This window comes from Apteryx rowi, unplaced genomic scaffold (assembly GCF_003343035.1).
Source record: "Apteryx rowi isolate R43461 unplaced genomic scaffold, aptRow1 scaffold_139, whole genome shotgun sequence".
Taxonomy (NCBI): Eukaryota; Metazoa; Chordata; class Aves; order Apterygiformes; family Apterygidae; genus Apteryx; species Apteryx rowi.
In genome coordinates this window covers 1085364-1099603 of record NW_020447630.1, presented here as the reverse complement: position 1 = coordinate 1099603, position 14240 = coordinate 1085364, and the positions used below count along the sequence as shown (strand labels likewise).

At 41.0% G+C, this 14240-nt stretch overlaps 1 protein-coding gene across 1 annotated transcript in view; it reads left to right on the top strand.

The window, feature by feature from the left end:
- The first annotated feature begins 496 nt into the window (after positions 1-496).
- LOC112961821 (rho guanine nucleotide exchange factor 28-like) overlaps positions 497-14240 on the top strand; it is a 29206-nt gene continuing 15462 nt past the window's right edge. Inside the window, exons 1-2 of the mRNA XM_026057400.1 lie at positions 497-689; positions 3175-3468. Coding sequence (XP_025913185.1) covers positions 497-689; positions 3175-3468 — 487 coding nt within the window. The remainder of the gene's footprint in view (positions 690-3174; positions 3469-14240) is intronic.

The following is a 14240-nucleotide window of genomic DNA, read 5'->3' as shown; positions in this document are numbered from 1 at the left end:
CTATTTATTATAAAGAACGTGGACAGATATCTGGGAACTAGTATGCTTTGAAACTAGCACAGTCAGTTGTAGAATTATATCAGTGCTTTTGGTTTGTAAACCAACCTAAGATCATTTCAAGCACTTCTGAATTTTTTTTCATTCAAACAAAATTTTCATGTTTTTAAAGCAAAGAGTGCTTTTGTGAAAAAAACAAAACAAAACAACCCCTCCCCCCCAAAATTCTCAGATTAATTCACTTACTTATTTTGATACATTTTTAATTAGAATTCAGATATTTTTACATGGTTGGGATGAAAGGAATTAGGTAAAAGACTTGCTATTTAAAGTAAAAATTTTAAATCACCCTTGCTCACGCAGTCATAAAAAGTGTTATTTTCTGAATGGAAATAGAAAATAGCAGGTTTGTTGTTAAATCGCAGACTCTGCATAATACAGAGTTGAAAAGGTTATAATAAACTTGCATCTGAAATATATGTTAATAGGTTTGTTGGAGATGAGAAAAATACTGGATGTTTATGAAGGTACATTCATTTTTCAGGGACAGGTGACTATAAATGCAACATTTGGCGAAGACATTTATCTCCCAGAAGATGCTGAGTTTTACTTTGTTTACAATGGATCTGTGAAGAGGCACATAATGTTTGCTGAGCGAATTAGTGATAATGCTCTTCAGTCCATCGTTCCAGGTGAGAATTACTCTTGTTCACATTTCTTCTCTTTGTTATACTCCACCTGCATTTTGAAGCTGGGCAAAACTGGATAATTTGGTATAACTCTGTTTTGTGGTTCTATCATGGAAGAAATAAAGGAATTGAAAGATGGCCTTTGGGATCCAGGCTGAGTTTTACTGACCAGAGTTGACCCTGCCTCTTACATCAGTCTGCATCATTCACCAGAACCGTTCAGGCTTCTGCAGTGTTACAGGCAGGGCTTTCCTGGGCTTGCATAGTTGGGTGTGCACTCAAGTGCGATCTTCAGGCATGGCATCATTTTTAATCTGAAAGAATTCTATTCAACAAACCCAGCCTTTGCCACAACGGCTTGTCTCCAGGCATCCTCACACCTGCAAAGCTCACATCTTTGGGCCATCCCTGCATGCGGTAGTGAGCCAGGCTTGCAAGGCTCCTGCAGTGAGGTGCTTGGAGCTCTGCCTAAGCCGTACATGCTGAGGAGGTGTGGGGGACGAGCTGTTAACAGGGGAGCCTCACTATAAGGGGAATTTGTGTTGCCTAACAGCGTCTCTCTGCCTTAGCATTTTCCCCTTTGTTGATGTAATACAAGACCTGGTTGTTGTCTTTATCATGTGCTTTGTGACCTTTTCATTTGTGTGAGTAGGTGGTATAAACATGATGTGCCTATGCAGTAGGATCTCCTTGTTATTTGTTCTTGTTTTCTAAAGGGGGTTTAGAGTCTGAAAATAACTGGTGAGTATGAAAAGGGAAAGTTCTGTGCTGTTCCATGGTTGTTCCTTTAATTCTTTAAATGGTAAAAGATTATCATGGAATACAATTAGAGAAAATGTAATGCTAGGCTTGTTCCAGGATAGCAAAGTCTTTTTTTTTTTTTTTTTTTGAAGAGGCCTGAAATGACACTGTTAAATGATTAGATCCTTGTTATTTGTTCTTGTTTTCTAAAGGGGGTTTAGAGTCTGAAAATAACTGGTGAGTATGAAAAGGGAAAGTTCTGTGCTGTTCCATGGTTGNTTTTTTTTTTTTTTTTTTGAAGAGGCCTGAAATGACACTGTTAAATGATTAGATCTGGGCTAGGAATAAAAACAGTAGGCTATAGGCAGCACATCCTCTGCCAGTGCTCAACAGAACCATTAGGGGACGAAAATAAAGACTGAGGCTAAAATATAGTCCTTGTGTGGTTACTGTTGTTTTGTAGTGGCCAAATTAAACATAAAGCTATGCAGAGCATTTTAAAGACAACTGCAGATCTGGTAAGTGCATGCTTGCTTCTGTAGTGACTAGATTGCGTATATATACTTGTAGTTATTTGGGACTATTTGGGGGAATTTAGATTTGCACTCGTAATACTTCATGTTTAGTTCTCCAGTGAGAAGCGTGAGGACAGCTTGCACTTCTTTAGATGTATGACATCCATCCTCCTTTGGATGGCAAAGGAGTAAAAGGAATGCAAGAGGTACTTGAGAGGTTTTGGTGGCAAACTGCCTTGAACTTCTTTGAAGATCCTAGCTGTAAGTTAGACAGTTGATACTATATATAATCCAATCTGCCAAAAGCATGAAACATACTTTTTTTTTTTTTAAGCTTTTGAATTTTGGCATACAAGGAGACACTGGTAGATACAATATGGGTGTTAATAAAGAAGTACACTCCTCAGAACTCCCCTTCCAGGCCACTCTGACACTCCTTTCATGGGTGTCTCATTTTTCTTGATTCTTACCCAAGAATCTCAGGTGATGGAGAATGGCAGAAATTGTGTACTGATTGTGTACCACTACCAAAGTGGAAGAAAGGGCTCTGGAAAGAGCCACTGCTGGACTATTTACTGTGTGTGCTCTGTACTCAGTAATTTTTTTTTTTCAAATGACACAAAACATTGCACTGGCATACCAGGGATGGTGATGCCTGTGGCTGTGTCCAGGTGCTGCCCACTAAGGTGTAGGAGATGCACAGTGGTTGCATGTGGCCCTGAAGATGGTGTGCTGGAGTCATTTCAGTGCCGCTGCATCGTCGGAGGTAGTTGCTCAGTGAGCAGTTCTTTCTTTTTCTCTCTTAGGTCCAATGCTAAACATGTCATGCTTGAAGGGGAAGGGGGGAAATTTCCATCTCTTTAGATGGAAATTACTGTGGATGCTAAAATATCCTGATGTGCTTCGTATTTTTGTTTTGTGGCATTTCATCCTGATGTAGTTACCTGTTCTTTCTGTTGTGGTTAAAAAACCTTCACCTAGAAAGGCTGGTTTTAAAATCAATTATATTGGTATAATGGGGAGGACTGTCAGTTCAGAGTCTAGTCAAATCCAAGTTCATCACCAGAAATACCTGGTAGAGGTGCTACAAGTGGTAGATTTTGTTAGAGGAGAGAATAAGTAATTCTGGGTGAGCAGTCAGAGTCCTTTCTTAAAGGGGCAAAAATGAGGAAAAACTAATGTATTTTCTGAACATAGCTAATTTTAATGATTAACTTGCATTATAATTTCAGGCCATGGATGCCAAGAAGCAGTTTCTGTCTCTGTGTTAATGTACACAAAGGGATACTCACCTGTGGTCCTCGGCAGCTGTCCTGTCACTTACAGAGAGAATCTGTCTTGCAAGTTATCTCGTTTTCTGGTTAATCATGCAGAATGTGTCACTGCTGCTAGTCACAAGATGTTACTTGATAAGTTTGAACTAAGTATAAAAGATCTGCAGTCCCTGGATAATGACTTGATGATGGCCATTGCTCACGAAGAATTGCCATCAACATGGAACATCCTTGGAAACTACTCAGAAGGTGGTAAGATTTTATTTTAAGTTGGAAAGCTTTTAATGGTGTTTTGCTGTACAGTGCAGAACAGAGTATCTCACTATTTTATTGAAGGTTTTCAACCCTTATGCTTTGTTCTGTGGTTACGATGAAAAATCATTGAAGAATGAGGGGTAATCAGAGATTCGTTTTGTGCCCAGAGGCTGAGCAAGGATTAATAACTGTTATTGTAATTCAGTCTCTCCAGAAGCTTTTTCTACTTTGACTCACTGTGAATTTAGTTCTTTTTATAGATAGATTATGTCTTAACAAGATTAAAGAGCTGTCTGTTTAAAAAAAGCAGGAATTGTAGCAGTGAAGTGTCTCCACCATGATTCCAGTCAGGTGAAATATTTTAAAAAATTAAGCAAACAAAAAGGAGACAAAATATACTGTCATAAAACACAAGAATATGTCACTGTAGGCATTCTAATGTACAGAATAAATATATTGTTTACCACAGTGTTTATGCTTTCTTTAGGACTCATAATCATCCTTAGGTGAAAGTATTATTAAACAAGTTTTGTGGCTATGTTTTTTTAGAGGAAGTGGAATGAAAAAATATACATGATACTTTACATTAGAGCTTGTTATTAAAAACTTTTGTAACAAAATCAGGTGAAATTTGCCTAGTTTCAGGTTTCATTGCAAACACAAAACTATGGTTAGGTTTTGCTGAAGAGTATAATTTTTTTTGCAGACCCAGCTGATTTATAGCTGAGGTTGGAAACAGTGTTAAGCTTGATGGCTTCACATGTTTTTCATTGAAAATTCGGTACTTTTGGCTGTTTTCCTTTCAGTACTTTAAATTGCTAAAAATCAGAGGGCAGGCAGTTTCCATATGAGCCAAACTGAAAGAGAGATTCATGCAAAATGTAGGGAACTAAAACCACAACACTTAGCCCATTTCTTTGAGTGAGATTTTTCTCCTCTCTCTTAAATCTTTCTAATTCTTACTGACAGATAGCTTGGAATCTGCTACTGCCTTCTTCAGGAGAAGGATTTTTTTTTTGATGACTCTTGTAAACAGCTCTTTCAAAAGATATAATAAAACCTCACCAAGTCTCATTCAAATATTGGCTAGATACTTAAAAAAAAAAAGAAAAAAGAAAAAAGGCCTTGTTTCATTTTGGTGTATAGTAAATATTTGTTGGCATTACTCGCTGGAACAACTGTTGGATTTTAGCAATCAAGAGCTTGATTCAAAGGCCAAAGAAATCAGCAGAAGTTTTTTCACAGACTTTGCTAAGCTTTTAATCAAAACCAGTTGAAGCCCAGCCCAGAAATATCAGTTGAATATCAGAGGTACTGAGAGATGCTTGGGCAAAGCTGACTGGGTACCTGCTTGCATGAAATGTGGAAGTTTTTGCTGGATGTATTTTGGGTCCAGAGCAACAGGAGACCAGCTTGCTGGTACCAGGCAGAGCTCTGCAAGGGCAGTTACTATCCAGATATCAAGATTCTTTAATTTTTAATTATGCTAGGTGTTAATTTTGAAGCGTACTGCAGTGTTCATACTGAAAAGACTATGTTGCCCTCATGAGACATTTAAAGAACTTCTGTTTCTCTGTGATTTTCATACTTTGTTTGCTTTTCAGATTTAAGTATTACATTAAAAAAAAAAAAAAAGTATAGAGTGCAGCAGAAAAGCAGGGGTCTGTGCTCCAGTCAGTGCACAAAGTCTCTGTGAGTGTAAGGTACGTGCGACTTGAGCATGCTTACATTATCAGTTGCTTGTAGGAGCACTGTTACATTGTAGATTTCCTGTGTAATTTTCTGATTCTCTTTTAGTCAGTTGTTAATGATCTGTAGCTTTTCAGTCTTCCTGAGAGGTTGGATGGAAATCCTGTCATATGCAGACTAGCTCCCTCATCAGGAAGGAGGATCCCCTTTTTGATACAGCTGTGTGCTGAGTTGGTATACGTTCCTGCATGTAGCTCGGGTTGTCGGGCAGTCTTCAAGGTGGCACTTGTCCATACGTGAGATCACATCTCAGTTTATATCCCGGTTGTTGCTCTTAAATTAAGTTGGGATCATTTCTCTTGTTTCTGGATAAAACAAAACAAAACCTGAAATTAATTCCTTGAGCCTGGTAGCAATGCTTTTGCTTAACGAGGAGCTCTTGCTGGACAGGTAGCCCATGTAGGCCTGCCCATGTTGCTTGTGTTACGCTCAGGGTGGTCAACTCGGTCCTTTCCCAGGTGCAGGTAGGCACATTACTAGCATGGCGACGTACTTGGCCGGGGGGTATCCCCATCAGGCAGGAAAACAAGTAGTGGTCACTCCTATTGAGTAGGTGGTCCCCAAAGCTTTGTGAACAGCTTCTCCTGCGGCGCAAGGGCCATCAGTTGTTCCCTCTCTCTCTCTCCAAGGTCCAACCTTGGGCTGGGGGGCCTGACGTTGCTGGGTTTTCCTCTGAGTCAGGTTATGTGCAGCACAATAAGTGCATTGCTGCTGGCTGCACAGTGGGGAGGCCTCTGTACAGCAGAGGAGACTGAGGCTGAACCAGGACGAAATGGAGCCTGGCCTTTGGGGAAGTTTGCAGTTTCTCTATTAATGCAGCTCTGCCAGTATAAACCTTCCAGATCTAGGGGAAGTCTTAGCTCTTGGCCTTTTGGAGCATTTGTCTGTGGGTTTTTTTTAGTGTATCTGTTGCAAAAGGGCCTGGATAGCTCAAATACAGGGTTATGGCCCTATGCATACATACAGAAATAAGGAAAGGCCCCTGTCTCAAAGAGTGTACAGTCAGATTGGCAGGAGATCTGCCTCAGCCACAGTGGCTGAGTATTCAGTGTTTGATTTTACAAATCCCTAAATAGTTCTTTTTTACTTTCTTCCCCCTCCCCCCCCCACATACTAATTCTGTCTCTTTTGGTCACCCCACCTGGTTTATATAATTTCTCTTTGCCTTCTGTGTCCTTTTGCTCTTGTTCAGAGCTGTACTCTGAAAGTATAGCTTTGATCCCTTTTACAGCCATATTGTCCTTTTACCTGAGCCTGCAAAACACTGACTCATACTCTTTTCCCTCTCCATCCCCACCAGTGTTTTTTGTTCCCTGAGCAAAGCTGCAGGGTGCGTGTGGTTGAGGGAGCTCTGGGCATGCGAGGAAGGAGAGGGAGCGAGACTGGGACAACTGGAGTAGCAGGGCTGCAGGTCCCACCACAGGGGAGAGGAGGAGGAGGAGGAGGAGGAGGAGGAGAAAGCTCTTCATCTTTCATCACAGGGTGATCCAGACCTGTCCCAGCACCACTGTTCCTCCCCCGAAAGATTAAACTGAATGAGAAGTAGGAGATTTGTGAGGAGCTAGGAAGATGGGAGGGGAACCTCTTTCCCTGCCTGCTGTCCCTGCAACTCCTTGCCCAAAAAGTCTGATAGTGTCTTGACGCTCAACGGTATCAGGATGTTCTTTTTGGTATCAGTATTGTGAAAGATTTGGATGCTATCAGCTGTCACTAGTTAGGACCTCATACTTGTGAGACTAAAGAGCTGTTGATTCTGTCAGTTTTCAGAGCTGCTGAGCTATTTTTATAAGAAAAAAAGCTTACTTTTGAGTGACATTGCTGGAGAAAATTGTTACACCATCTGGTGTTTCTGGACTTCATTTTTATGAGGATTTAGAGACATATGGGTAGATGGAAAGATAGAAGAATAATTTATTCATAGGAGTTCTGGTATTTGGAAAAAGTGTTTGTATTCCCTTTATAAGGTATAAAAAGGATTGGATAAAGAGAGAGGCTGGATTGTCTAGGGAGCATTGCAAATAATTCAGGAATTTAGTGCAGTTGCACAGGTCAGGACTTGCTAGACACATTATTTAAGTTCAACAAAGGAAACAAGAAAGCACGAACCTTTTGGTAATCCTCACTTATAATAAGTGCCTGTTTGACAACCATGTCACGAGCTGCCCACTCACAAAAACTGGTTGGATGTTCTGCTCACCTGGCCCACAACCAGTTTCCTGCCAGAGCAAAAGGCGGCTGCGTGAGGACCTGACAGAGATGCTATGCTTAGGGATTTAGTTGTTGGTGGATTTGAAGACAGGGAACAGTGTAGGAAGGAGTCGGATGAAGAAGCTGCTTGTTTGCTAATTGTATCTTTATAAAAGATATTTTTATTCTGAAAATTGGATCATTCAGTTTAGGAAGCTGATCATTAGTAAATATTATGCAATATAACTTGCTAGAACTGGTAGGAAAGAAAAAAAAGAATTTTCCCACACTTTTCTGTTTACAAAAAAATATTAAATACTTCCCGCGATAGGACTTTTTAACCTCTTCTCCTGAACAGAATGTAGACTAAACTTCTTTATAGAAATAAATACAGTAATCTGTCCAGCTGTGATACCTTAACCTACTTGGGGGAAAAAAAAAAGAAAGATGGAATGATCTAATCTGGATGAGAAAAATGCTTCAAGGTAACCTTCAAAAAATGTATCCTTTCCTCTTTCAACAGGATCAGGTTAGGGCAATCTTTCAAAATTGGCAGCTGTCAAGGCTGTCCTGCCAGCCTGGGCTTTCGTTGTCCAAGTTAGAGATGAACACGGCAGTAGGAGCTCAGCATGCACTGGGAAGTGCCTGCCTTTGACAGAGGCCAGGTCACCTCTGCAAGGGCTCGTGGCCGCGAGGGGAGCCACCGCCTGGGGTTCCTGCTGCTCCCTGAGACCTGGGACTACTGCTCCTCTTTGCAGGTGCTTTTCCCAAGGGGTCTCCATCCCCAAGGGAGCTCCCAGCACCACGCCATCTGACACCTGCTTGCGCTTTTGGCCACAGGCTATGGAGTTCTAGAAATAGGGCTTTGGGAGGAAGGTTGTGAGATATACCTGTATATTTTTATTGGCCATCAAACATAGGTTCAGCATCTTCACTGCAACTTCTGTGTCCTTGACGCACACTGAAGCTTACTTCCCTTGGCTGCCGCAGGGGGAACGGGTGCCCAGGAGCATGGTCTCTGTAAGGGCTCTGTGCTACGTACACACAGCTGAGGTTGCCTCAGTTTCTGGTTGTTTTGAGGGCATTGCTGTGAGGCTGAGTTCAGGTTGTCTGGGTGACTTAACTGTGCTGTTAATTAAACAGAACATTTGCCACTGGCTTTGTCACCATTTACAGTTGTTTTCAAGAGGAAGAGAGCTCTTTCAGATTTAAGGCTATTAGTAGTAGCAATAAAATTACATCCTGAATTATGAAAATTGAATGTGGATCATAGAAAAGGGAACAGTGTCTGTACTTAATTCTCTTTCATGAAGAATATTTTTTTTTCATAAATGCTTTATAATTATTTTCTAGGAATGGGTCTTGTGAAATGAACTGAAGTATTCACACTCACTGGTTTCTGATCTGCCTTTGTGGAACACTGTTCCATTTTCTGTGACATTTTAGATTTTATTTCCCTTCCTCTGCCTTTTCCTATGTAAATCCTGTTACTATTCCTACTTGATGCTAAACACATTACTGATAAGCTTCATCCATTCAAACATGACTGAGGTGTGTCGTATTTTTGATCTAAATTAAAAGAAATTATGTCTGTGTTTTCCTCAGTTAGAATTTTCAAATTTTTTGAAGGAAAAAAAGAGAGGACCAAAGTGCCTCTGTTTTCCTTCATGGAATTAGGAAAATACTGGGAACAGCAGATAAACATTTATATAGGTATGGTGAGGTTTGTGAGGAGAGGTAAACTTTTTCATTCAGACAGGTTACAAGGTTAGAGAACCAGACAGCTCTTTGGCCCTGCAGAAGCCAGGTGCTTTAGAAACTGTGTGGGAAAGATGCTAGCACAGGCATCAGGAGGTAGAGGAGTGTCTTTCAGTGCCTGCTGATAACCAAGAAAACTGTGGTGTGAAGCAAGATGTTGGCAAGCATGCTTGAACCTGAACTTCCCCAGGGAACGTACAGTCTTCATATTCTGGTCTGTAGTAGAAATAGCAGCGAAGAGATGTTTGAGACCCCCCTGACCATTCAGGGGGCTTTTGGGGAAAAGGAATGAGTGCTTGGAGGTGGTAGTAGTATATCACGTGACAGTAGTCAGTAGAGCAAGTATTGTAACGGACACTAGAGACAAATTTTCTTATTTAAGCCAATATCTAAATAGTGGGGCTTAGGAGGTTTTTTGTACCCTCCTTTGGTAGTGGGCACTGTTAGAGATGTGGTACTGAAGTAGGGTTCGGTATCGATCTCGGGGCTGAGCTGGTTTGGTTGGCGCTTTGTCCCTGCTGTGGTCTTCTCTGCACCTGGCTTTGAGATTGCTGTTGCCTTGCGTCAAGCACATTAGTAGTACTCAATAAACAAACATCATAAATTAAACAGCCTGAGGGAGAGCAGCTGGCTGCAGTACAAAGGAAGAGAAGTATCCCTCTGCTAACAGCAGCGATTTCGTGCGTAGTTTCATGTCTTTGCTGGGATCGCCCAAGCAGTAAGCACAACTGAAACTTCATCTATTGAGTAGATGAGGTTACCATGTGCAGCCGTTGCCATGTGGGGCTGATCGATGGTGGCATCCTCTAATGGTGCTGCTGGTAAAACTACAGTGGCAAGACTTCTTAAGGTCCACCTTTAAAATGGTGTTTAAGCTTTCCCCCTTGCCTCCTTCACCTCTGCACAGTTTATGTCAGTCCCATGGCAGCTGATGGTCCAGTTTGACCAAGCCAACGGTAGAAACTGTAGTTGGCTGAATTGAGTGTGGCAACCCATCTTCTGTAAGCCTGGAAACCATCTTCTCCTGGAAATCATCTGCCTGCACTCAGCTCTGTACCAACCTCCTCTGTCTCCTGTCTCGGCAGGCTCAGAGCTGGGCAGCACGGGGGTGTGAGGGGAGAGAGTAGGAGATACTCCAGTGTAAAAGGGCAGGTGATGATGTGAGGAGTAGGGGGACTAGTTTAAAAAAAAAGAGGAGGGGGGGATGTTCCAGTTATTCAGTAACTGGCAAGACCAATCTCTTACCTAATGGAAAATGAAAAAAACAGTAATACATAAAAGTATGAAGCCAGGAAAAACTAGAATTTGTCACCCCGTTGTGATGTCTCCCTCTTCTTTTCAAGTCACAAGTCTTGAGTTTTCAGTCTCCTTCCAGGAAATGAATGAGATCCATAGTCCAGAAAGGGCTTAGTCATTTCTGTCAGAGAGAAATATTTGTTTTTATTTTATTGTTTTGGACATAGGAAGGGATTCAGGTGCAAGGAGGAACAAAAGGATTTATTTAATGTTTAAAACAGACTCTGTTTGGCTTAGCTCGGTATAACTCAGAGTGTTTTGGCTGCAGAATCAGGATACAATGCAAAACAACGTCCTGATAGTGTATCTCCTCATAGTACCACCTGCCTTGCAGTATCTAACCCTGTATTAATCAGCCAGCAGTGCATCTTTCAAATCTTAGGAATGCTTATTGTTGTGTCTTGATGGAAAATGGTGTTTTATCCATTTAAATGTGAAAATGCTGCAGAAGTTTTATATTCTTATTATTTTTTCTGATTTTCCTCCTTTTTGCCACTGAATACTGTTGAACAAATTATGTTCCTTATTTTTTCTCAACGCCTTTATTTTTCTTTCTTGATGTGTTTTTTTTATTTATTTGGTTTGGGTTTTTTTTTGCCATTTTTCTGCATTTTAAATCTTTTTCACAGGAAGGGGAAAAAAAGAAAAATTACAAAGGTGAAAAATGCCATTGATTCTGTCACATTGAGGAGCTGGAAGGGGAGGAGGTGAAAGGAGGAAGAATTGAAACTGAAACCTGTTCCAAAAAATTTTGTTTAAAAAGTTGTTTCAGAATTCTACTACTTTAGTGTAAATCTTTTCTTTTTAGGCAGGTCTGCTTAGAAAGCTTGTTAGCTGTTCTCATGTCTTTTTACTTTTTGATTCGATATTGTTAATCGTGGGATAGAATCATAAAATAATTGTGGAAAAATATCATGGGTGGAAGGGGTCCCCGGAGCTTGCCTGGCCCTGCCTGCTGCTCAGAGCAGGGCCAGCGTCAAAATTAGGTCGGGTTGCTCAGGGTCAAGTTTTGAATATCTCCAAGGACGGAGACTCTGCAACCTCCCTGGGCAACCTGTCCCTGTATTTGACCATCCTCGTGGTGAAGAATGTTTTCCTTGTGTTAAAGAATAGATTTACCTTTCCAGTAATCTTTTAGATTTCAAATTTGAAAGCAAGCTACTAGTAATGACTCTCTACCTCATCAGTTTCTGATCACTCCTGAGCAGCTCAGATAGAGGTGATGAGAGTAGCCCAGCAAATACTTAGTTTGTAGAAATTAAGGCTGAGAAGGGATCTCAGTGTTATTTCTAACTTAAATGCATGAAGAGAGCTGGTTGAGCTGCCAGCATGGGCCTGCTGACATATACTCTTAAACTGGGCATGAATAAATTTAGGCTAAAGTGAGATGAAGGTTGCTAGGTTGGAGCATTGTGATTCTGCCATAACCTTTCCATTACAGTACTGGCAGTGAAAATGTCTGAGTAATTTTCAACTTGATAATCTCATAAAGGAGTTTCCTTGCTTTGAAGCCATGGTCTTGACAGTAGGACCCAGAAAATCCCTTTTCAGTTTTGTGTCCATAGTGCAGGCTTTAAAGGTGAAGGAGTATGTTTATGTCTTAATGAGAGAAAAAAATTAGTTGCCAGAATTTTTGTGGTGAGATAACAGAATATATTATTGTAGCTTGTGTTTTAAGACAACAGAGTATTAATTTAGTGTTCTTTAAGTTATTTTTAAAACTAGATTCTTTTGTGGAAAACATATTCATACTGTATTATTTTTAAGGTTTGGGCCAGAAATATGACTGTATTTGCAGCAGAATCAGAGCTGATTGAATGCTGTCCATAAATATGGAAGTCGTCCTAAGCACTCCCTTTCTGCTGAGCAAGAAAGTCTTAATCTCACCTTGCCCAGTGCAAGCTTTTCTGGTTGTTTTTACAATATTACAACATACATTGAAACCCAGTGGCCTGAGGCCAAAGAGAAAATTTTAGTCAGGCAGTGGAGTTTAGAGCAAAGTTTGCCCTTTTGTTTCTGTGTTTTTAATCTTAGAGTTGGGGTGTTGTTATTATATAATCAGATGCTTAATGTCCTTAATATCAGTTGATATGTTTGCAAGTGTTTTAATTAGAGTGGTCTTCTGTGCTGGCTGTTTATGAATACTTTATGTAGGAAAAAATGGTCTAATTGGAAACATCCCAAGAACCCCCTTTCACATTTGAGGTGCGTGTTCGGCAGAATTAATTACTCTAGACCAAGGAGCAATTCTGAAAGCCTATGCTTTAGTGTCCATGTTAATCTGCAAATGCGTAATGTTTGTTTGGAGCACAACATTTCCTGGGTGCCTAAGCTCAGGCTCCTCTGGGTAGGGATAACCACCTGGGGAAGGGAGCGCTGGTGCCTGACTCCCACTTGCTTGCCTGGACTCCGGACCCATGGCAAAGCTGGGAGCCTGCTAAGGTCACTGGGGGTGCCTATCGCAAAAGTAGAGAAGTAGCACCGAGGCCAGGCCAAAGCACAGAAGATGTGATCATTCTCCATTCAGATACATAGCAAGGGAAAGGGAAGATGATGACACACCTTTTTGTACTATGCCTAAATGGTTAGGGCATTCTGCTAGGAAGTGAGAGACCTGGGTGTCCCAGCATAATTTCTTTTCACATCCAATGACATTATAATACAAAACACATCTATGTCCCAAAAGCAGAGACTTCTCCCAGCTGATTGTTGCATTACAGAGTCAGGCTGGTGCTTTCTCGCTCTCCTCCTGCTCCATGTCCCTTGGATTTCCTTCTGTACCATGATCCATTCCCAAGCTCTCTGCAGCTGGAGGGGACAGGACATGAAATGCTCATGTGAAATAGGTGACCTGAAGAAATGTCAAGGTCATCTGGCTGAGGTGGAGATTAAATCAAGCTCTTCCATTTTTGAAGAGGTACCTCAGCCATCATTTCCACACTCTCTGGATATGTTTTGGGAAAGCCGGGTCCTGCTTACTTAGATGTTCACATGTAGAAGGTGGTCCTGCATCCAGGCAGATCAAAGTGTTTGATGAGGGATGCTAGGTCAGGCTCTTAGCTGTGGACTGCAGTCAAATCCCCATGCTGCTTTAAGGAACTTTTTCTTCACTTTTTCTTTCCTCTAACACATCTCTCCATTTGCCTTCCTGGAAGAAAAGCTGTTCATACTGCGTTGCTGAATTGGTTATACTGAAAAGCTTGTTGGCATATCTTTGCAGTTATTGTAACTCACAACTACTGTATATTTCAGACCAGACATACATATTGTTTATAGTTTGGGCCCCAAAGCAGCAAAATATTGAACATTAGCTTAACCATAAATATATGAACAGTTATATCCCTATTTAGCAAGCAGTTCTGCATATGCTTGAGTTGGATTCAGTGGACTTTAGGGTAGCATGCACTTGAAAACTGTGAAACATATGTGCCATCTCGCTTAGTATAGTATAATATAGAATTACAGTATAGTAAATACTATGATTCATACTTTTAACGATTTTAACGATTAATGTTAATAACTGAAATGCAGCAATCATCAGTGTCCCCAAAGACTGAATCTGAAATATTTTGCAGGCCTTTGAGAGAAAAATACATATCAGTGCTTTCTCCTGTGGCCTAAGATCCTGCAGCAGATCCTGTGCTCAGCTGAGCATATTTTTTGCCTGGGGTCTGAAACGGGGAGACCAAGAACCAGTTTTATTGCCCACAACCTGGGGAGGAAATAATCATTGCACAGGCAAGCAAATGCACCATATTACATGTTAGCTAGCCACAAAC